Below are 21,967 nucleotides of genomic sequence, written 5' to 3'. Positions count from 1 at the left end.
GGCGGGGCGCGTGTACTGAGTGCACCAAGGGACGTTGTTGCATGGATATTTTACTGTATTAACTCCATCTATCGTTGTGCAAACAAGCTCGAGCATTTCGATACCGCCGCACGGGGGCCATTGAGAATGAAGAGACCCTGCAAAGCCGCCATACTGACCCGTTTACCGTTGTCCATTGCTTTCCGGACCTGAGCCTCCAACGAGCTGGCCAACGCGCGAAGCTGCTCCTGGTCAAGCGGCTCCTCCTTTTCTGATATGACGCTGTTTATACCTTCTCCGTCCTCGTAGAATTGAGTAAACAGACGCCTGGCTTGGGAAGGACTAGCATCGTCTAGCAAAATGGGCACATCTACTCGACCGGGGCGTATCAGAGCAGGGTCGAGGTGTTGTATGTGATTGGTGGTCATAAAGATTATGCGTTCTTCGCTGGAAGCTACGCCGTCAAGAGCGTTCAGAAATCCCGAGAATGTCACGGAGGATTGATATCTACAGGAGGCGAATTAATCGGAGACCCGCCGGAAGAGGGTGTAACCTACCCGTCTTCGTTACTCTGGGCCCGCTTATTGAACGCAGCGTCGATATCTTCGATAAGAACGATGCTCCGTTCCGGTATGTTCGATAGGAGGTGGAACAACCTATCGTCGCCTAGACCACGTTCCGAGAGATTCAAGATGCATATGTCATAGTTGAGTTCGCCTGCGATTGCCTGTATAAAAGACGATTTCCCCGAGCCAGGAGGACCGTAAAGAAGATACCCTCGACGATACGGGATGCCTAATAGGGCCTCTAAGCATTGGGCGTATGATATGAACGACGTCCACACCTCTGTCTGCATACCATTGCCGGCGGTCGAGGAATGCGCGTATGTCGCGCTCCACTTTCTCAGCTACACCGTCGTCTAACACAACACTCTTGATTGGTCTTTTCCGTTTTGGCTGGCCAAATGGGCGCCAGCGAGTGCTGTCCGGGATATGAACAGATAGTTTGCCCTCGTTCCCTTGCATTGCAAGATCCCTTGCTTCAGAGAGCAGCTGAAGGAAAAGATCGCGGTCCCGAGAGAGCGTCGTAATCGTAACAGTCTCCCAAGGCACGCCGGTACTGATATTCGTAGCACGAGTCTCTCGCTCCCGCTTCACCTGCGACGAACAGTCGGATGGGTTCCTTACCATTACGGTGAAAATCGCTTACCTGCATCCAGGCACCGCGATACCTGAACCAGTGCATGCCAGGGCCTGCTGTAATATCAAAGCCAGAGAAGGAAGCCCGATTCTGGCCTTGCTCAAAGACGGTAGATACACTGAGCTCATGGCTTCTCAGCCAGGTACTGGCCCTTGACTTCGCCGCTAGGTTGGAGTTGTTGGCCATCCATCCTAAGAACCACGCATACGCGCGGTCCTTGTTGTTCATTTCGAGAGAGACCAGCAGCCGTCTACGAGCGGCTGTCAGCCCGAACATAGCGGCTTGACGAGCTGCTCCGAGAGCGACGCCGACGCCCTGTAACCATCTTGAGCACGTCTTCAGCACAGTCACAGAATGTTCGCACCTACCATCAGTCCAAACCCGGCTTGAAAGTATGGGCTGTGCTTCGGGAAGTTGTGAGCAATCATATCCATATACAAATCCCGTACACTGAAATGAAATTACGCACTTGTCTGTCGCGAATCCCTGCAGGGGCCACTGGGCCCCTCCACCATTGGCAGTTGCGTCGACAGCAGGCGCCACTGCTACTGTGGCAGAAGCCTGGCCTGCTGGCGCGACTCCATCGTTCATTGCGAGGCGTACGCGTGTTATCACTGACGAGGTGGACTTCTATTCGTAAGGATGATTCACGCGAGTCTAACCGGCCAGCTGGTCGAAAATGTCGCGTTCGAGTTCAAGAGGCTCGGTGCCGCGTCTCAAGCGCGTTCGCGTAACTGCTGATGCGGCTCTGCCACTTATACTCGATATCCAACAACAGCATATAGTCTCAACCTCCTGTGTTGCCTTTCCATGGCGTCGACAAGCAAACAATACAAGGCGATCGGTGAGGATATATGGAGAGGACGCACGGAGAAAATCGTACGTGCACGTCCGTTGTATCACTCTCCCTGCACAGTTCAGTGACCCGCATCTAACCCCCAGATCTGTGTCACAGAATGCCGAACTCTTTGCCCTCACGTATGGCGCTCTCGTCGTTCAACTCATCCAGGACTATGAAGACTATGCGGAAGTGAACAAACAGCTGGAGAAGATGGGCTATAACATCGGCACTCGACTTATCGAGGATTTCCTCGCGAGGAGTAACCTGGGACGATGCACGGACTTCCGTGAAGTGGGAGAGGTCATCGCCAAGGTCGGGGCCCTGCTCCAACCGTCTCTAAAATATATGTTGACCCGCATCACAGATTGGTTTCAAAGCTTTCCTCAACATTACCCCAACCGTAACTCACGCCGCCCTCCCTGCGCCTTCTTCGCCTCGGACGGGCGCCCCAACATTGCAGCCAGGGGCTTCGGGGGCATCTTTCGTCTTGACATTCGATGAGAACCCGCTGGCGGAATTTGTGGAGCTCCCAGAAGAAGCGCTGGAGGGCGGGCTGTGGTTCAGCAATGTCCTATGCGGGGTTTTGAGGGGATCACTAGAAATGGTGCAGTTCCCCGCATATACGCTTTGACTCATGTGCTCATGTATTGTCAGGTTCAAATGCAGGTCAAGGCAGAGTTCCTGTCCGATGTGCTCCGAGGGGATGAGGCAACGGAGATACGAGTTCAGTTGATCAAATATCTGGAGGAGGAGGTTCCAGTCGGTGATGACTAGACGCACAGCGATTAGAACGTGTACGATAAATGAGATTGCTTCAACTGGAGTCGGCACGCGCCATTGCCAAGTTGCCGATTCATACGCTTGATAAACCACCTCCCTACCCTCAGAACTCTCACCCCGGGTAACCACATACACGGATCAGAGCTAGGCGTAACGCTCGATTCTGTTGAGTTTCCTCGCTGTCTTCGCGTTGGACTGTGTATTCTGTCCCCTGACAGGAAGCCCCATGGAGTGCCGTAAACCGACGTAGCTGCCGATCTTGCGCTGGTGCGCAATGTTCTCCCGGACCTCTCTCTTGAGCTCGGACAATATCTTGAGGTTCCGAAGGAGGTCGTGGCTTCTCCCATTCTTATTGTCCTTGACCGCCACTGGAATCGGCTGCGGGAGCTTTTGCAGAGGCGTAGAGGCGGGAGGCGGAACGAACGAAGGGCCGGCTAGTGGTAGACGAGGAGGGGCTGGTGCAGTGGATGGAGAAGAGAGTAATGCTTGTAGCGCTGTGATCTGCGTTCTTGAAAGGTCCCGCATTTTGGCAGTGTTGTGTATTTGCAGGCGGGCACATATGCGGTGTGCGGTTGTCCTGCCAATCCCGTAAATGTGGGTGAGGGCATACTGCAGAATGTTAGTCGACTCCCTAGAAGCTCAGATAGATGGCAACGTCACGTACTCTAGCCAACTGGTGGTCCGGCAACAGCACACCCAGTACGTGGACCATGGTCGGAGGAAGGAGGTCGCGACTCGGCGACGCGCGCCGGTAGTGTGAGTGAAGTTACGACTTGCCCTCACCCCACCATCCGCAAACCACTACACAATATGTCCGACAACAAAGCTGAAGCCCGTCGCCAGGACGCGTTGGAGAAAGAACGCGACAAGATGCGCGAGGAGTTCCAGCGCCAAAAGCAGCAACTCATCAACGAGACCGAGAAGGCTCGACCGTCGTCGAGCCGATTCGTTGGCCAGAATGATTCCATGGAGGACTCTCTCAAGAAGCACACGGTCGGTCTTGTGCGGCTAGAGGACTTTCAGCAGCGGCGCAAGGAGATTGAAGAAGCCAAAGCCAGAGAGGCGGCCAAGACGAACGAACTCAAGTGAGTTACTTGTCCCTCGACCTCCCCTCCCCAAGATCACCCTGCGTTCAAAAGATGGAAAGCTTACAACGGTTAGTGTGTGCTTAGAGATGAGCAGAAAAAAGTGAAGAAGAGGAAGAAGGCTGGGAAGTCAACGTTGTCATTCGCCCTGGACGACGATGAAGGGGACGAACCGTTGCCGAAAGACAGCGACGCCGACAGTGCTCAACCTACGAAGCGCACTAAGCTCCGGAAGAACCCCCTGGCTGACACGTCTTTCCTTCCGGACCGTGAGCGCGAGGAGGCGGAGCGCCGGGAGCGAGAACGGCTGCGCCAGGAGTGGCTACGCAAACAGGAAGAACTCAAGAACGAGGACATTGAGATCGTGTACTCGTTCTGGGATGGAAGCGGCCACCGAAAGAGCGTGATGGTGAGTTTTCCACGTCGCTCAGGTCGCGCACCCAAGTTGATCGTTAGTTGTACCGGTACCTCGCTGTGATTCACTCTTCACTAGTGTAAGAAGGGGGACGAAATCGGCACTTTCTTGGAGAAGGCACGCCAGCAATTTCCGGAGCTTCGCTCTGTTAGCGCTGATAACCTCATGTACGTGAAGGTGAGTATAGACGATGCAGTCGGTCCTTCGTCATCTTGATGAGTTCGTTTGTAGGAGGATCTCATTATACCTCATGTGCGTTTTCGCTGGAGGGACCCCATCATGCGGTCAACTGATTCTGTCAAAGCACTACACATTTTACGACTTCATCATCAACAAAGCTCGCGGAAAATCTGGGCCTCTATTCAATTTCGACGTGCATGACGATGTCCGCATGCTCGCCGACGCCACGGTTGAGAAGGACGAGTCTCATGCCGGAAAGGTCGTGACTCGAAGTTACTATCAGAGGAACAAACATATTTTCCCAGCCTCGCGATGGGAGGTGAGCAACTCGCCCGTGCTTCCTCGTCTGCTTAGCCTCATTCCGAGTCGTCATCTGTCGTTAGGTATACGATCCTGAGAAAGACTACGGAAAATATACCATTGCATGAGGGCCAAATCCACTTTGTACATAGCCCCTCTATGACTGCATCTGTGCTTCAACACAAAGTCGTTCGACTAGTAATGCGGTCCACCCAGTTGAAGTGGACCTTCGGCGGGCTGGTGTATTATCCCATGGATGATGGTGCAAACGAGACAAAAAATGCCAGGACCGTGGATTGAACACGGGACCTCCAGAAGGCGCCAAGGCTTCAGTCTGTTGCTCTCCCAGCTGAGCTATCCCGGCGATGTCCGAATGAGCCGCCGTGTCTAAATAATCGTCCGACACTGATGGGATACAGCGGTCACGTGAAAGTCTTCGTATATAAACCTCCAATTTTCCGCCGTGTTGTCCTTCACCGCAGCTTTCAAAGACAGTGCCCGTCCTCCAAGAGCGCTCGACGCTGGATGAGGCGATTCGGCTAGCGAACACGAATGCTGGGCGGCATAAGAGCTCTCTCGCTCTCATTGATGGCGCCGAGAGTGTCAGAACTTCCCCACATCTCCCACCCCCCGCTGTTGTTTACTGCTCGTTACGTCCTCTTTCTGTACTCTACAACGGACTGGCTGACTACGCGGTCTCAATGCATGGATAATCTCATGCCGTCGGGAGCTGCCGTATGCGACAGTCAACGTGTGCCTACGTTTTTCAAGGTCGCTTGAATATGGAGGACCGTGCATTTCATCAAGCAAGTGGCGCACCCATGAATGAGTTTCGATCGAATTGTTCCTCGCGTGTTTCCCAAGGTGGAGGCAATGCGCAAGTATAAACCTGGCGGAGGGGCAAAGCTTAAACTCGTGGCACTCATGGAAGATATAGAATCATCTCAAAACCTGTTTCGGGCCTCTTTGCCGTCAGATGAAGAAGCCCATTCCACATCACGCACCGACGAAAACAGCGACATCTAAATACCGCAACAGATACACAATCCCTGCACTATGGTCCAGCGCGATGCTGATGATACTACTCATGCGAGATCCAGACATAATGCTAGGTAGGGTCCCTACGCTCGTCAAGAGTAGCTTATAGGGTCTGCGCTCATCCAAAACGCAGTAAGACGCTTTACAGACAACTGATGTGATCCGAAGAGTGCGTTGGTTTTCAATCGTGCACTCCAGTGGCTGAAGCACTGAGTGTATAGATGTCACAGCCCCCGTCGAAGGGTCTTTCCTGGCGACCGACATCACCGTTCTCTCTGTCTCGCCTGCATCCATCAGCGTCACATACTAGAACAGCCTTATTCTGTTGGTGCTTCCTCCACATGCTGGCCCAGCGCATGATCGAATGACCCATCCAAACATTCCTCTCTTGGAGTCGCTGCATTTCTCCATCACCGGAACCCTGAGAGCCCTGGCGAAAATGGCCGGGCCAGCGATCGGGCGGTATTAAAGCAGGGGGACCTGCGCATCAATACTCCAGCCCGGTTGCTCATTCCCAACACCCGTCTTTTCCTTCTCGCGCAAGTCGCAACTGGTCTTTTCACTTCACGATCCAACGATCTCTACGTCTCCATCCAACGCCCCATTATAATTCCGTCAAGATGCGCTTCACTGTTGCTACCATTGCAGTTCTCCCCTTCCTCGTGGCTGCCTCGGAGAAGCGCGCTGCCTTCACCCTTCAGAATGGCAAGGACGCACAGGCTCTGAACGCGAAGTTTGCGACCCTCACTCCGAGCTCCGCATGCACGGACGGCGAGAACGCTTGTGTCCAAGGCCAGTTCGCCCAATGCGCCAACGGGAAATTTGTCAGGTCTCTCATATTGTATTCCGAACGCTGCTCATCGTTTGCATGTAGGTCACGTTCCCATGTGCGGCGACACTGAAGTGTGTCGCTTTGCCTCTCGTCAACTCGGCCGGTACCAGGTAAATTCTATCGAAAAGACGATCCCTGCAGAACTGACAACATCCTGCAGCATCACCTGCTCCACGGACGCTGATGCGGCACAGCGCATTGCTAACACAGGCGCTACCGGTGGGGTTACCGGAAAGCGCTCTATCCTCAAGGAGAAGAAGCGTGCCGAGTTCACCCTGCAAAACGGCAAGGACGCTCAGGCCCTGAACGCTAAGTTCGCCTCCCTGACCGCCGATGCTCCGTGCACCGACGGCCAGACGGAGTGTGTCAACGGACAGTTGTCGCAGTGTGTCGGTGGCCAGCGCCTGCTCAGCCCGTGCGCCGCAGGCCTGAGCTGCGTCGCTCTTCCTCTCGTCAACTCCCCCGGAACCAGCATCACCTGCGACACAATCGCGGATGCTGAGGCACGCATCTCCACCACTGGTGCCACCGGTGGCCTCAACGGCAAGCGCAGCCTTTACTAGGAATTATCACGGCATTGAGACGAATTACACCAATCGGAACCGGATCGTGTAGTAAATTAATCTGTACATTATGCGACTTCGCGCCTGCGTGGCAGGGAAAATGACAGGGATGTCCATATTGGGACTCATCCGCATTCGACACGAATATGCTTCTCTAGACCTCAACTCATATCGCCTTGCCTTGGTCGCCTGATGCGCGAGGATTCCCAGGCTGGCTGTGTCATCTATTGGACATGAACGAGATCCCTAGCAGTGGAACGCATCGAACGACGCCAGCGCCAGTGTCATACCTAGCGTATCAATTAAATCACCTCTTTGTCGGCGGTGGTGAGTTGGTTGCCTCCTGCGCTCCTACACTGTGCTATTGTATCGACTGTTGGATCGCAGATGACGGAACTTTGCGCATCTACTCCGTGTCCTCCCCGCGGGTCCTCAAAGCCGTGCGCGGGCTGGGCACAGATGTTTCTTCCGTGCAGATCGCCCGTCGTCCTGGGTCGAGCGACAATGCTGAGGGAGTAACTGGCTTGCAATTGTGGATTGCAGCAGGGCGAAAGGCACGTTGGATGAACACCAGAAACCCCTTTCTCCTTACGGATTCTCCCTCAGGCATATTCTTTGTCCTTAGACAGCGACAAGCTGGTGCTAAACGGTGGCGAGGCAGAGGTTATTCTTGAACTAGGAGAAGACGAGGACGACAATGTGAACGAGGTGGGTACCAGCAATCGCACATTTGCTTTTGTCTAGCTCACGCTAGCTAGCTCAGCCTTACCAATAAATACCTAGCGTTCAGCACAGACGCGGGATCCGTTGGAGCTGTTGAACTGTCAACCCACAAAGTCATGCGTATGAAGACCCGGCATCAGAATGTGGGTTCGTTGGATGCCGGCCCTTCAACCTGATGTCTTACGCGGACTTCTAGATATGCAGCACTGTCAAATTCATTCCAAACCGACCTAGTGAGCTAATCAGCGGCGGCTACGACTGCGCGCTCTTGCACTTCGATTTCACGCAAGGCACGATACTTTCCAGACTTGACATCTGTGAGCTTAGGAATCAATCTCATCTGACGATATCTTAACTGACGCATTGCAGCATCGACACCCTCGGCACCGGGAGTATCGTTGTCGCCGCCTTTCATTCAATGTACGGCGATGTCAGAGGACGCTGTGCTCATCGCCGGCTTGGCGGATGGCCGTGTTTGGATCGGGGGAACGGACAGACTCTCGAAGCATGCAAAGAAGAAACGCAGCCGCAAATGGGACGGGTTGAAGGATCAAGCCATGTGCGTGCAAGCGGCAGAAGGACCGATAGTTGGCATGTAGGTCCATCATCGTTCCAAAGGATGATGGCATGCTGAGAAACGCGGGGACAGAGCCTTCACCGGTCGGGATTCATTCCTGACGTGCACACTGTTGGGTTCTGTGTCGCTATATACCATGACAGAGAAAGCGCCGCAAACAGGCGAAGAACTTTTCTCCGTTGATCGGCGCTGGACGACGAACACCATCGGCATGGAAAAAGTCAATTGCTTCTGCGTCTGCGGCGTAGGCACGGATGATGACTCGGCGTTATGCTACGCCGTGGGAGGCTTCGATAAAGATGGCAAAGGGGTTGTTCGCACTTGTCTTGCGCCATCAAACGTGAAGGCAAATGTGTCGAGTAGTGCAGAAAAGGATTAGAGAATGATTAGCGACTAGCTATAGGTATGACAGTCGGGTAGTTTATTCCAAAACATCGGCGGATTGATTCATCTCGGCTTGCTCTGCGAATGGTCTTTGGCAAGCTGAGCTTCAAGCTCTTCTATTCGTTGTAGCGCGGTGTCTCTTTCAATCTTCAGCCGAGCAAGGTATTCCTCATTGGATATCCGATGGAACATGCCTGTCTTGCCAAGCGTGTCAAGTGTAGATTCCCAGAACGACCGCTTCCCAGGAGAGGGACTTGAGAACGATGACGAGGCGGAGGGCAGGGCCGCCTGCCCAGCGTCAAAAGCCGGGCTAGGTGTGTGGGAAATAGCCGGAGGTAATTCCTGTAGTCGGCTCGAGAGGAACATCAGCCGGCGCACTTGAAGCTCGTTGTAGCTCAGCTGCACTAGAGTGCAGATGAGAGCTCCGGTAACCATGCCCGGAATCATTCCTGGAGGACCACCTGTGCATGTTCATGTAAGGAACATGAAGGATCATTGATAAAGAGACGCATACGCTTCCAGGAGTTCCATATGCCACCCGTCGCTGCCCCGCTGAGGAACGTACTTCGCAACTTTTGCTAATGTGAGTGCAATCCATGCCAATGAGTCACAATAACCACGTACGTTCTGTGTTCGGATTTCGGACCACGTTGGCACGGTACTAGGCTCGGACGATGGCATGCTAGTTTCGCTGGAAGCTACGGATTGCAACAACGGAATGACGAGATACTCCCGTATCCCTTGCAAATAGTCAGCTGTCGGATACATGTTCGCGGTCTCCTTTGAGCACACCGAAGAAGGTAGCACCAACTATGGCACCATTAACACCGGACTGCACCGCTAGGGCTGTTGGAGGTATTCGCTTGTATGTGGCATAACAGGTAGTGCCTGCAGCACATGCTAGCGCTGTATGTCGAGTATGAGCATGAGTGAAGTCGTCTGCTAGTTAATCAGAGACGGGCTCGCATGTTGCTAGAGTGCCTTTGATAAACGCGTTGGACGCGTCTGCCATGAAGAGGAGAGGGGCGCCAGTCAACGCGAGGGGTTTCCTTTTTCGTAAATTTTGAGTCCTTGATCTTGTACCTTGCCGGACGTGCAATTCAACGATAAATGGCCGCAACGTTGCTCAAGGAAACCGGCGCGAATACGGATATCCGTCCTCGGAAACGGGTCAAAACCTCCAGAGAAAACCGACCCACAAAATCGCAACAGCCTGGGATCTTCGCACCATTCCGCGCTCTCGGTCTTGTTACGAACCATGTACCATTTGCACTCCAAACCAGAAGCTTCAAGGGTGCCACGGACGGACCAAGAGTTCATATATTGACGTGCCTTGGGCGTAGCTGGGCATTATGGGAGGGTGGAAAGATGGGGCTACTGTTCGTCGGTAAGTGAGTAACAGCTGTGCCGAAGTGTGCTCCCATCGCTCATTTCGTAGGGCCTGAGACGGAGACACCGATAACAAGTATCCTACTCGATGGTGATGCCGTATGGGCATCCTCAGGGCCGCATGTGATCAAGTACATCCGGGGGCGGGAAGTATGTGTTTCTCGCTGCAGTAGTTACGGTCATCGCTCAACACTTGCCAGGTGGCTCGTATGACGAACCCGTTGGGGTCCACGATTTCGGACATGCTGATCTTTGGCGGGCAACTGCTCGGCCTTTCCGAAGATGGCAACAGAATGTGCGTATGGAATACCGAAGACGGGGGTTAGTCCCATACGCTACGCTGTTGCCGTCGATTTCACTCAACTGTGATCCAGAACTACAGGGATCTATCGAGTTCTCTCCGGGATTTACAGCGACGACATTACTTCATCCTGCGACATACTTGAACAAGGTGTTGGTTGCGAGCAGTGAAGGTTCTATGCAGTTATGGAACATTCGCACACAGTGAGTTACTGTATCGGTCCCTGTTGATTTTGTGCTCAATTTCGGCTCAGAACTCTCATACATACATTTTCCGCTTCAAACATGCTTACTCTACCGGCCTCTGTCGTGCATAACCCCGCCGCCATTGCATCTCTTACCCAGTCTCCTGCCATCGACGTTGTCGGGGTCGGTTTCTCGTCTGGAGAGATATCTGTATATGACGTCCGCTCAGACGAGCGTCTAATGCGTATGTTCATGGACGGAGCCGGCCCAGGCGGTGTGCGCGCTTTGAGCTTCCGCTCTGACGGTGAACCTATACTGGCCAGCGCATCATCCTCAGGACACATAGCGTTGTGGGATCTCAACGCCGGAGGCAGACTCCTTCACGTCGTCCGCGGTGCCCACGATGGTGCTGTTACTGCCTTGGAATGGATACCTGGACAACCGGTGTTGCTCAGCTCTGGTGAAGATAACAGTTTGAAGGTGCGATATGTTCTACCGCGACTGTGTCTCCTTCTGACGACCAACAGCAATGGCTATTTGACTCGCCGACAGCTCCTCCCAGGCTTCTCAAGTTCCGTTCAGGTCACCACGCACCTCCGCATCTTATCCGTTTCTACGGAGATGATGGAAAACAACTACTCACCGCAGGCCGGGATCGGACACTGCGTTGTACAAGTGTTGTACGCGACGCCCGTAGCTTTGAATTCAGCCAAGGTGAGGCAGTCACTCAACACCTTCTTTCGCGGTTGCTAACGTACTCGCGCACGGGTCCAGGTTCGCTTTCGAAGAAAGCTACCAATCTTTCCATACCCCTATCTTCACTAAAATTCTCGCCGGTAACCTCTTTATCATTTTCGACAACAAGGTCGAAGGACTGGGATGATGTCGTCACCTCTCATGCTGATGAGACGTTCGCGAGATCATGGTCCGTACTTAACAAGAGAGTAGGCAAGCACTCCTTCAGCACGCTGCCTGACGACCAGGCCAGACCCAAAGGTCCGACTGGCAGTGTTAAGGTAGGGAGCATTCTCGCCCAAGCGATATCTTTGTTCACCCTCGATCGGCGTAGGCCGTGTGCGTTTCCGGATGCGGAAACTTTTCCATCATTGGGTCGTCCACTGGTGCCATCAGCATGTGGAACATGCAGTCAGGCCTTAAACGGAAGACGTTCGACGTAGGGCCCTATCCTGTAGGCAATTCGCAAACTGCCGCGAAGAAGGACAAAGGCAACCAACGCTGCATTACCGGTTTAGCTAGCGATGCCCTCAACCGAGTAGTTGTTGCGAGTACTTTGGATGGAACAGTAAACGTGGGTCATGCGTAAGATATCTCTTGAGCGGGATGCTAACCTTGGGCCGTCGTTTCTAGTTCTTTGACTTTCACACGACTAAGCTCGAGACCGTCCTTTCTCTTCCCACCGCCGCCGTGTCGATCAGCTTACAGCGGGACAGCGGTCTGATCGCCGTGGTCTGCGACGACCTAGTCGTACGTGTGGTTGACATCGAAACGCGGAAGGTCGTCCGTGAGCTAGGCGGCTTCAGAGGCAGAGTGCTGGACGTCGTAAGCACCATGTCATCTGTTCGCCCGGTTCATGGCTCATTTTACCCTTGATCTCCAGACCTTCTCTCCGGACTCACGTTGGCTCATCACCACGTCGTTGGACTCCGTGGTCAGGACGTTCGACGTGCCCACCGGTCGTTGCATCGACGCTTTCCGCACCTCGAGCATCGCAACAAGCATCTCTTTCTCTCCTACTGGGGAGTTCTTGGCTACAAGTCACGTCGATAGCGTGGGCGTTTATCTATGGTATGGTTGCAGAACTCGTTTCCATTCGCGCTTCTCTGACTATCGCCTACAGGGCAAACCGCGCACAATTCTCGGAAGTGTCCCTGCGCTCAGCGGTTGAGGACGAGATTCCGGACGTTGCACTGCCTAGCGTCCAAGATTACACAGAGGACGATGGTTCGCGAATAAATTTGCTACGTTTCCAAGGGTATAACTGACTGGATGCCAGCGTTGGATGGCCTTCGTGCACTGACGGTGACGCAAGACTCGACGGACGTGTTCATGTCGCCGCCCCAAATCGGAGAGGAACTCGTCACTTTGACTCTGCTCCCTCGGTCAAGGTGGCAGACGCTACTGAACCTCGAGGTCATTCAAGTACGTGGTCTCACGTGGTGGTTACCGCATAATTTGATCCGAGCATCGTAATAGCAACGCAATAAGCCAAAGGAGCCACCCAAAGCACCGGAAAAGGCGCCGTTCTTCCTGCCCACATTGCCTGGCGTTGAACACCGGTTCGCGATCGAGAAACCGGAGGCAGCAGAAAAGAAGCCTACCCGACGCTTGGAGAAGGCAGCCGCACAGTCCGAGAGCATCTTCTACAAAAAGCTGGAAGCGGAAGATCCTGAGGGCATATGTGCGCGATTCCATGTCCTAGCATGCTATCTCGAGCTGATCGAACGCGCTTGTGCATTCTCAGATGAGGATCTCTTCACGTACGCGAAGACGCTGTCCCCTGCTGCGGTTGATCTGGAACTGAGGCAGCTCACGTCGCTGGACGCCATACGGCAATTTCTGCACGCTCTCATCCGCCGCTTACGGTCCCACCGTGACTTTGAAGCCGTGCAGACACTGCAAAACGTGTTTTTGCGTATGCACGGCGATGTCATCATCGCCAACGCTGAGCTGTTGGACACGTTGGCGGAGCTTAGGAGCGTCCAGCGGCGAGAGAGTGAGCGAATACTAGAGCTCATAGAATGCAGCGCCGGAACCTTGGGTTTCGTTCGCGATACTATGTAATGTACGCGCATACGTTGCATGGGGCGTTCTTGTTGCTACATCATGTTTTTGCATCCGTCGGAGTTCTGCAGCCGCTTTCACTCACCGAAACATGGGTTCGTACTCCGCTGCGCCATTAAATCTAAGCCCCGCCGGATTGGCTTCTACATGGTCTTGCACTCCGACACATGGACAGTCGCTGCTCAGAATTCGCGATTGGCTGCGAAAACGCATTCAATTGGGATTCGGCCAGCGCGGGTCATAGAGAGAGACATGGTTATGCATGTAATCAGTCGAGTCCTGCATAGCGGCATTGACACGGTACAAATACGTGGTTTTCCAGGGATGCGCATACAGCTGTCCAAGCTCGCCTTTGCGACGAGAGTGCTCAGAATGAAGCTCGAGAACTCATGCTGGGTGCTACTTCGTATCAGTATCTGTCCGCTGGATCAGCTCCGAGTCTGCCAAGATGTAGAACGGTAGGAGTACCCCTCGGGATCGGTCGCCGCGGTTTTCCATGGAGGCCGGAGTGAGAATGGGGGTTGCAGCATCCAAGACTCTCTTTAGGAACATGTAAAGCCACACAGCCAACCGCAAGGCGTGATTTAGAGTCATCACATACGACAGGCACCGCCGAAAGACTAGAGGTGAAAACGTATGACAGACTTGGACATAGATACCCATCGTTCCACGAGAGCTGAGCTAAGACTCCGGTCTGGTTCAGATCCGGGGACGCTTGACACCACAGTGGAGCACGAGGAGACAAACGATACACAGACCCAGCCAAGACACACGCCCTGCGATACCTTCGCATGGGGAAAGGGCATCGCCATCGACATTCTGATGCTGTCGCCACTGGAAGATGCGGATCCATGTACAGATGCACCATGGAGAATGGCGCCAACAGTCAACATGGAGGTGATCACGCCGGATGCGCACGGCAAATCATAGACGTCGTGAAGATGAGAATCAGTGTGCGCAAATAGTCACACCCGTAATAGCGCGGAAGATTCTGTGCTAGCGAGAAGACGTCGAACGGTGTCACCCTGCGGTGGGAGGACGCAAGAGCACAGGAGTGGCACCTCCTCCAGCCCTCCCGCCATCTTGTGGCGCTACTCATCGTCCGGTCCGCCCCCGGACTCTCCATATCGTCTCTGTACATGTCCGCACCGATGGCCTCCGCACTCCTGCAGTCGCGCATCAGCGCATTCGAGGCGCTCAGTGCACCCCAAGATTCGCCGAAGACAGGCCCGCCGAAACCTGTCAGCCTCATAGACGAGGTACCGCAGTCCGCAGAGGCCAGGAGGCTCGTATCGCCCATAACCCCACGCCAGGCGGCCCAGTCTCCATCTCCTAGACCGACGCCGACACCGTCTCTGGAGAAGAAGAGCTCGATCGATTTGCAGGACTGGGTGCTGGACGATGGCCTGAGCGTGAGCCGGAGCAGCACGCAGTCCGACGTCGATGCCGGTTGGGGCCATTCGCTCTCGGTCTCCCCAAATGCGAAGCGGATCGACATCTCTGGACCGAGCAGCAGGTCGAGTCCCAGGATGGTGCCGTCAGGTTCGAGCTCGCCGCCCCTCATCATGCTGCAATCTCCGCCCAAGTCGAAGCCCGCCGCCCCGCCGCAGCTCCCACCGCGCCGACCATCGTACAACTCTCTCCGTTCCGTATCGTCCGAACACTCCGGCGCTCCTCCCTCCGTTTCTCGGTCCGACTCGCTCACCGTCGAGGCGTCCTACCTACCCCTCAAGGGACCTGCGCCCGGGCGGGGGCACGCTCAAGCCTCGTCCATCTCCTCCTTCCACTCCGTCTCGCTTTCTTCCGACGGTGGCGATCCGCGCACGCCCGACACGCCCACCGAGTTTGTCATCCCGCCCATGGAGGATGACAGCGTGAGCATCGACTCGTACGACCACCTATCCACCACGTCGACCAGCAGCCCGACCGCCTCGCGCGCGAGACTCGCCGACTCGTGGCAGACGCTGCGCAAGCCCGACCCGCCCAAACTTCCTCCGCGCACTACCCCTCGGTCGTCCGCGAGCGGCACCCCAGTCACCTCCCCACCGCGGTCCAACGCGGCCTCGCCTACCATGTCGCAGATACCGACCTCGTACGCCGTCCGACGCGCACCGCCTGCCCCGCCCGTGCGGTCGCCAAAGCCGCCGAGCTCGCGCGCGTCCCTCGCCTCCACTACTGCCTCAGATCGCTCGTCCATCATCAGCAGCATCACCACCACGTCACGGACGAGTGTGAGCTCCCGCGCTTCTGCCACTACCACGCCCAAGCCATCCAACCAGTCGTTCGCCTCGAGACCGTCGCAGCTATCGCGCCCTACACCTGTCCCTCCTGCAGCCCGGAAACGCTACGAAGCTGTCTTTACTGCCAACGTGCTCAATAAGAAACGGAATGCAAAGTTGGCCCCGCGACAAGCCGCAGGCTGGAGGGGTCTATCTGTCGACTTGGTCACAAGTCCTGAGGCTGCAGAGGACGTGAGACTGGAAGACAGACTGGAGGGCGCGATCGTGAGGGAGATATGGATCAAGTCGAGGTTAGACAGGACCAAGCTGAAGCAGATCTGGTATGCTACGTCGTGCTCCTTCCAAAGAGCCCACATGTTTACCAACTCACCTGCAGGGCTGAATGCGACTTGACTTCCCAAGGGTCGCTCGACCGCGACGCGTTCGTCACCGGCATGTGGCGGATCGACGAGGAGCTGCGTCGCGCGCAGATCGCACGGCAAACGGCGGCGTCATTGGCCCCGTCCGCTTACCGTAATCGACCGCCGAGACGGATGGCCTCGACTGCGAGCCTTAGACGTTGATATCTTCCACCTCTCGTGTAGAGTTTCGCGCCTCCTTTCCTCTACTGGGCACCCGGTTTCTTGGACAAGACTTTCACATTCCTTGGACTCCGTTTTATTACATCAACCTCTAATGATTGTAACGACGAAATCTCCCCGATACCCCAACACCATTGTTCATGTAGCATACAACCAAGTGAGATTGAACCTTCCCTCCTTTTCTTCGCATGAGTAAGTATATCTATGCGTCGACGTTCCAGATCCAAAGCTTCGACGAATGGCCAGCTGCCGGGTTCTACATGTACCTGCCGCTGCACACGCGAGTGAGGTCGTAAAAATGATATTCCATGAAGAATGATACAAGGTACATGTGTCGCAGGGTATAGACAGCAACATGAGGAGTGGAGGGGCAATGTACAACAGGTGAAATAGTCGTCAGCATCAATCACGAACCAGGCTCAGTCAGGAAGTCCCTCGCACAACGTATACTCAACGGAACTCGAACGAAGGGCTCATGTTCTCGGCGACGTGGCACAGCGACAGCTGCTGATACCTGCATGCAGAAGAAGGTCGAGTCAGGTTGATGGCTTTGATAGCCTTCGCTGACGTGAGACTTACGGAGCGGAATTTTGGTGGAAGTAATATCCGCTCATGGTCGCAGCATGCCCGCCGGTCGAGCGCCCGAGACCGTCCGACTCTGGCCACTCCTGCAGCAGGCCCTTAGTCGCCGCGCTCGACGACCGCCGGCGGGACGTCGAGCGCATCGGGGAGGGAGGTGGGGGGTTGAAGTCGACGCAGACATAGTAGAAGCCTGTGGATCGGACAAGTAGGTGGCAGTAAACCGAATGGCGGTGTCAGAGCTATGCTTAGCTATGGAAAAGCAGAGGGTCGAGACGCACCCGCAAAGCTCGCCCCGCTTATGTCTTGCACTCGATGGTCTGGCACCAAGAACCTTTCCTTCCACCTATAAGGAGCGCTAAGCTAACCAAGCCTGACGCCAGAAGAAGCGAACACGGTGACTTTAGCACATACCGCATGAAGACGGCGCCGCAATCGGGGTCCGACATGGTCAGATTGGGCTTGCGGAGGGAGTGCTTCACGCGGCGGAAGGCAGGAAAGCGGTCCCAATGGTTCATGTCTTCCTGCTCATCAGCGCCCCAGCGCCTGGTCAGGAACCCGTGCCGAGTTCCAATAATTTCCGCATCGAAGTACGTCGTCAGTTCTGGCCAATCTTCCGTCAGACCCCGAATGTGTAGGTAACCACAGAGGAAGGAGGACTGCAAGTCAACATCCTGAGGCCTCGCATGAGCGAACACTGCTCGGTAATGCTATGCACCAATATGCTTACCACGATGGTCACAGTAACGTCGTAGCTGCTCCGGCCAGAGTGCTGCTTGCCTTGGAATGTGGCACCGGGGTAAAGGGAATGGAAGCCTTTGGCGCGCACGCGGAGACGGGTGATGTCGGTCATCGGGTCGGGCGGGAAGTCGCAGAGCGGAGTCTCTCTCTTCGCGGGATGCGATGAGTTGCTCAGCTTGTCGACGTACGAGGTCGAGGCGACGGAGGTCATCGGGAGGGACGTGGAACGCTCCAATGGCCGGGGCGGTACTCGTGACACCGACGGCGAGTGAGATAGCGACGACGTGATGGGCGGCGCGCTCTGCAGGGGAATACTAGTCGGTCGGATAGCGGCGCCCTCTAGTACGGGTTGTTCAGCGATGCTTCGCCTTGCAGGTCGTCCGGCGGTGCTTGCGCGACGCCCGGGATCGCTCGGGGCTCGAGAGACGACTTCGACTTCCTCGCCCGGAACGTTCGGGTCGATGTTTCGCGCCCGCACGTCCGTAAAGACTCCGTTTATCGGCGATGTAACGATATCCTGACACCGTCCACAGCAGCCGGCGTCATCATACAAAGGTCCATCGTCTTGCCCCCGACGCTCGCTATCCTGCCCGGATTCGCCGAACAGCGCCAAGCATAGCCTGCAGACCTTGGGCGGTACGAAATCTTGAGATGAGTAGGCAGCGACGTTATGAGCGTATGACTGTTCCGAGGGCATTCTCGAAGTCGGCGGGGAGGGGGTGAGACAGGTGGCTAAGGGTGGCTAAGCTTTGGGAGGGAGCCGTCGTTCGTACACGAGTCCGCTCAGCTCTCACGTCTGCTTCTTGGTTTCTCCATACATCACCCGGATTGATATCAGTTCCCTCTCTCGTCTGCATTCAACTCCAAATGCAAGATGCATGCGCAATCGTGTTGCCTACCAGACTACTGCCAGACAACATCCGGACTGTAAGGACCATAACGATATAGGCGCCCTGCTTGCGTCACCATCATATCGTGTATTAGACGCCCTTGGCCGTCCCGAGCTCGTCCCGGCTCGCCTACGACTCTGTTTCATCATGCACAGCCCCGAGGCCTACTACATACTGCACGCTGACCTGTGTTGCGCGCAGGCTGACGTATTGACGCCGGGTATTGAACCAACCTCCCTCTCATCCGTGTGCACAGCTGTCTTCACTGCGCATCGAGAGTCTGACTGGGGAGACTCCTCCTTACCTCCTCCGCGGAACCGCCCCTAAACCATTCTCAGTGCAAAACTGTGACTGCGGTGCGATGCGCTCGTAACCATTGCTGCGGCTCGGGCTAGTTCTGAGCTTATTTCCCTCCGAAACATGCACTTTACTGCGCCAAGGGACAAGCTAGTATGCGATTGGAGGCGCGGCGCGCCCACCGTGCCGGCGCTCCCATCACACAATCTTGTGAAGACTGATTGCTCCCACTCGAGTCTATGTATGTCAATACGCTCTCCGCTTCCGGCGTTTCATGCCGCTCTGATCAAGTCCTCGATGCGGATCTGAATGAGTCTCCGAGCGTCCTATATGAGACGGCGCTGCGCTGGCATGTGTGTGCTTCCCCTTCACCCATCCACTGGACATGGATCATTTTTCTTCTGCTGCCGTCGCGGCCCAGAACGCAGTGTACAACCGTTTTTATTCGAAGCCATCCGGCCCCGATAACTGATCCATCATATCGTATAGGAACATCAACCGCTTCGTCACGACCGTCTCGTTCGCTATACTTTATTACGATTATTCGTTGACATTCACCAACGAAGTCGACCGATATTGGCGAAAGCGTGTCACCTGGCCAGCGTTCTTCTTTTACTTTAATCGCTATCTATCAGTCTTCGGAGACTTCTTGTTCGTCGTTCAAGACTTCTGGAACACCCCTGAGGTGCGTACCTCGCGTGGTCTTTGTGGGCAGAACCGAACGAGCGGGATTGTGTAGGACGTATGCGGGACATTACAGCTCTACCACCAAGTGGTAGCAGTAGCCACTCAGTTTCTTGTCGCCAGTATGCTGTGTGCTTCTCTCGTCCACGACGACGACGTTTGAACGGTTACTAGTATTGCAGATCATCCGCACCTACGCTCTGTATAATCGCAGTCGCACCGTCCTGGCCGTCCTACTTGTATCTGCAGGAGCGGCGGTTACTGTCGGTCTTGTGAGGCCCTTTTTGCACATGGTCCGTGTACTGCTTGCTGAACGCGACGGCATAGTGGGCTACCCTAGGCGACCAGAGCCCAACTGTGAAGAGTGCCGCTGCGGGTCAAGTGATCGGATGCATCTCTATATTGACAAGGGGGCAGTACGTACCATTCACCAATTGGCTCCTCAAATAAGGTTTCCTTATCATTATTCTCCATCCACAGAGCCAACCGTGAGCAGTTCTCACTATTTTCCTACTCTCTGATATTGAACCTGTGGTCAGGCCTTGCTATTGCCTGGTCTGGCGTCTTCGCATTTGACTGCATTATCTTCATCTTCACCCTGATCCGCTCATTACGACATCAGCGATATCTGGGTCGCATTGTATTCCTTCGAGACGGTCCGTGGTCCAATCTGTCTTGTGATCGTTCCTTGAAACTCATGCTTGGGGCACGGGATAGGCACAGTGTACTTCGCGTGAGTCAGAAACTTCCGTTCTGGGTCTCTGAAGTTTATTGGGCGCTCCAGCGTTATCGCTTTAGCGAATTTCATCAACATACTTTCCTTCCTTCTACTATCGCCCGCCTTACGAGGTCTCGGATCTGCTCCGACGACCGTGCTGGCCGTAACTCTCATCTCGCGTCTCATGCTGAACATCCGCGACCCGAAATACACACAGCCTCAATATAAATTGTCGGCCGCTAATGTGAGCATACCTTTGACTGACCAGAGCTCGAGCGGCAGCTGGGATGAAAGAGCTATGTATGGAAAGGTGATAGGTACGAAAGTATTTCAAAGCTAAATACGTGATACTAATCCGTCTTCGTTCAGATATTTCGAACGATCGATGTTGAAGCTGGATCTTTGTACGATATAAAGTATTTCGGAACCAAGTTGTAAGGAGTATCAAGGGGCAAAAAATAGACGACCAGTCGCGTCAGGTAACGTCGTGGACCGAGTTCACAAGCAGCAGATAGAGCGAGAGGATGCCGATGGATGAAATTATATACTCCCGGGATTGACAAGGTCCTTCCAAGGTCACTCTTGTGCATAATGAGTACCGTAATCGACACGACTCGTCACCAATTGCCTAGTATTCAGTGCATATGACCAGCTTTCGTGCATTTCCGATTGTAAGCCCATGACCACAGGTACGTAGTGCATACTCAAAGAAGCCCTGAACCTCAGTACGCGATGCATGCCTAAAAACGGGTAGACAGTGATTTAAACGTCATGTAATACGTGCACCGCTCGCACGCTGACCTGATTGCATGCAATCTACTCGGGGGGCAGGCGGTGGGCGGACTTGAGAGGAGGAGCCAAGGTGGGCGGCAATTAGACCGAGGAACCTTACAGTATATGCCTCATCGCCTGCTCAGCGCTCAGTTCACGTACACGCGTCCGATTGCCTACCGAAGCCACATCCTGGCCGTTCTGAGTCGATATCTTGGCGGCCAGGAGATAAATGAAGGACGATTTATACTCTTGATGATTTGAATCAAGTCCTTGCGGGGATAGCCATTGACATGACTCCCACCATCATGCTAGCAATCGGAAGATTAGATGAAGATGTGGCAGTAAGGATAAGTATGCAAACTGTAGTTGGATCAACAAAGAAGCCAGGGGCGTAAGCCGAAATCGCTGCAGAAGGAATTGCAAATTCGTTCCGGCCCGGCTGGATGCTTCCGACTTGCCTTCGCGCCTTCCATACTTACGTCGACGAACACAACAACATGTCTACCGACCCGACTTGACAATGTCACCAAGAAGGGCATTCGTAGAATTACGAAGATCAACAACCGGATTGTTGTCGCATCTGAGCTCAGCCCACACTTTGAGGAGGAGGAACAAGCGGCAACCGAGAAGGAGAGGGAGGTGAGAGAGAAAGGGCAAACGAGATCCGCTGAGAATGCCCAGCGCGACGCACGTCGCGTTGCGGCCACGTCAAGAGCCGTCGCCGGTGTCCTCCTCCGTTGCGCCCAATGCACTTTCGGTGTCCAATCTTCACGTCTTTCCGACATCGTCGTCGTACGATACCTCATTGACTTGATTCAGTAGTATAGTTCCAACCTTCGTCAACTCTACAGTACATTGATCGTCCATAGAGCCACTTTACTCATCTTAC

At 54.6% G+C, this 21,967-nt stretch overlaps 9 protein-coding genes and 1 non-coding gene across 10 annotated transcripts; 6 read left to right on the top strand and 4 right to left on the bottom strand.

Annotated features, from left to right (window-relative positions):
• Positions 1-68: 68 nt before the first annotated feature.
• Positions 69-1,764, bottom strand: PUNSTDRAFT_104854 (AAA family ATPase; the record flags this gene model as incomplete). The annotated part of the gene is made up of 6 exons (XM_007385482.1): positions 1,649-1,764; positions 1,548-1,578; positions 1,189-1,494; positions 824-1,136; positions 537-774; positions 69-486 (listed from the first exon to the last, which is right to left on the bottom strand). Exons 2-6 carry the CDS (start codon positions 1,548-1,550, stop codon positions 69-71), a joined length of 1,278 nt encoding a protein of 425 aa, XP_007385544.1. The 5' UTR covers positions 1,551-1,578; positions 1,649-1,764.
• Positions 1,765-1,989: 225 nt separating this feature from the next.
• PUNSTDRAFT_144772 (transport protein particle complex subunit) lies at positions 1,990-3,543 on the top strand (the record flags this gene model as incomplete). The annotated part of the gene is made up of 5 exons (XM_007385481.1): positions 1,990-2,058; positions 2,135-2,332; positions 2,385-2,624; positions 2,675-3,409; positions 3,465-3,543. 4 exons carry the CDS (start codon positions 1,990-1,992, stop codon positions 2,792-2,794), a joined length of 627 nt encoding a protein of 208 aa, XP_007385543.1. The 3' UTR covers positions 2,795-3,409; positions 3,465-3,543.
• Positions 3,544-3,610: 67 nt separating this feature from the next.
• On the top strand, positions 3,611-4,944 carry PUNSTDRAFT_104845 (XAP5-domain-containing protein; the record flags this gene model as incomplete). Its single annotated transcript, XM_007385480.1, has 6 exons — positions 3,611-3,885; positions 3,973-4,294; positions 4,379-4,477; positions 4,532-4,552; positions 4,605-4,799; positions 4,864-4,944. 6 exons carry the CDS (start codon positions 3,611-3,613, stop codon positions 4,906-4,908), a joined length of 957 nt encoding a protein of 318 aa, XP_007385542.1. The 3' UTR covers positions 4,909-4,944.
• A 117-nt stretch (positions 4,945-5,061) lies between these two features.
• PUNSTDRAFT_t71 lies at positions 5,062-5,144 on the bottom strand. The gene has a single exon. It is a non-coding gene; the product is annotated as a tRNA-Phe (tRNA).
• A 1,294-nt stretch (positions 5,145-6,438) lies between these two features.
• Positions 6,439-7,213, top strand: PUNSTDRAFT_135934 (uncharacterized protein; the record flags this gene model as incomplete). Its single annotated transcript, XM_007385479.1, has 3 exons — positions 6,439-6,642; positions 6,693-6,760; positions 6,811-7,213. The coding sequence occupies 3 exons, from the start codon at positions 6,439-6,441 to the stop codon at positions 7,211-7,213; spliced, it is 675 nt and encodes a 224-aa protein (XP_007385541.1).
• Positions 7,214-7,446: 233 nt separating this feature from the next.
• On the top strand, positions 7,447-8,892 carry PUNSTDRAFT_135933 (uncharacterized protein; the record flags this gene model as incomplete). The annotated part of the gene is made up of 7 exons (XM_007385478.1): positions 7,447-7,540; positions 7,601-7,728; positions 7,820-7,921; positions 7,972-8,079; positions 8,133-8,253; positions 8,306-8,531; positions 8,586-8,892. The coding sequence occupies 7 exons, from the start codon at positions 7,447-7,449 to the stop codon at positions 8,890-8,892; spliced, it is 1,086 nt and encodes a 361-aa protein (XP_007385540.1).
• Positions 8,893-8,960: 68 nt separating this feature from the next.
• PUNSTDRAFT_135932 (uncharacterized protein) lies at positions 8,961-9,578 on the bottom strand (the record flags this gene model as incomplete). The annotated part of the gene is made up of 3 exons (XM_007385477.1): positions 8,961-9,358; positions 9,412-9,469; positions 9,522-9,578. The coding sequence occupies 3 exons, from the start codon at positions 9,576-9,578 to the stop codon at positions 8,961-8,963; spliced, it is 513 nt and encodes a 170-aa protein (XP_007385539.1).
• A 429-nt stretch (positions 9,579-10,007) lies between these two features.
• Positions 10,008-13,574, top strand: PUNSTDRAFT_71713 (Utp21-domain-containing protein; the record flags this gene model as incomplete). Its single annotated transcript, XM_007385476.1, has 14 exons — positions 10,008-10,284; positions 10,336-10,436; positions 10,487-10,607; positions 10,661-10,790; positions 10,841-11,252; positions 11,300-11,486; positions 11,547-11,788; positions 11,842-12,081; positions 12,141-12,332; positions 12,391-12,578; positions 12,631-12,734; positions 12,787-12,932; positions 12,987-13,191; positions 13,255-13,574. The coding sequence occupies 14 exons, from the start codon at positions 10,008-10,010 to the stop codon at positions 13,572-13,574; spliced, it is 2,865 nt and encodes a 954-aa protein (XP_007385538.1).
• Positions 13,575-14,210: 636 nt separating this feature from the next.
• On the top strand, positions 14,211-16,569 carry PUNSTDRAFT_127030 (uncharacterized protein; the record flags this gene model as incomplete). The annotated part of the gene is made up of 3 exons (XM_007385475.1): positions 14,211-14,471; positions 14,555-16,134; positions 16,191-16,569. 3 exons carry the CDS (start codon positions 14,211-14,213, stop codon positions 16,375-16,377), a joined length of 2,028 nt encoding a protein of 675 aa, XP_007385537.1. The 3' UTR covers positions 16,378-16,569.
• Positions 16,570-16,845: 276 nt separating this feature from the next.
• On the bottom strand, positions 16,846-17,630 carry PUNSTDRAFT_71057 (uncharacterized protein; the record flags this gene model as incomplete). Its single annotated transcript, XM_007385474.1, has 4 exons — positions 16,846-16,909; positions 16,975-17,167; positions 17,256-17,320; positions 17,389-17,630. Coding segments are annotated over 4 exons (564 nt in total), but the record flags the coding sequence as incomplete, so codon positions are not given.
• Positions 17,631-21,967: the final 4,337 nt, after the last annotated feature.

Source organism: Punctularia strigosozonata (assembly GCF_000264995.1).
Source record: "Punctularia strigosozonata HHB-11173 SS5 unplaced genomic scaffold PUNSTscaffold_9, whole genome shotgun sequence".
Classification (NCBI taxonomy): domain Eukaryota; kingdom Fungi; phylum Basidiomycota; class Agaricomycetes; order Corticiales; family Punctulariaceae; genus Punctularia; species Punctularia strigosozonata.
Note: the sequence above shows the minus strand (reverse complement) of the source record. Positions and strands in the feature narration are given on the sequence as shown.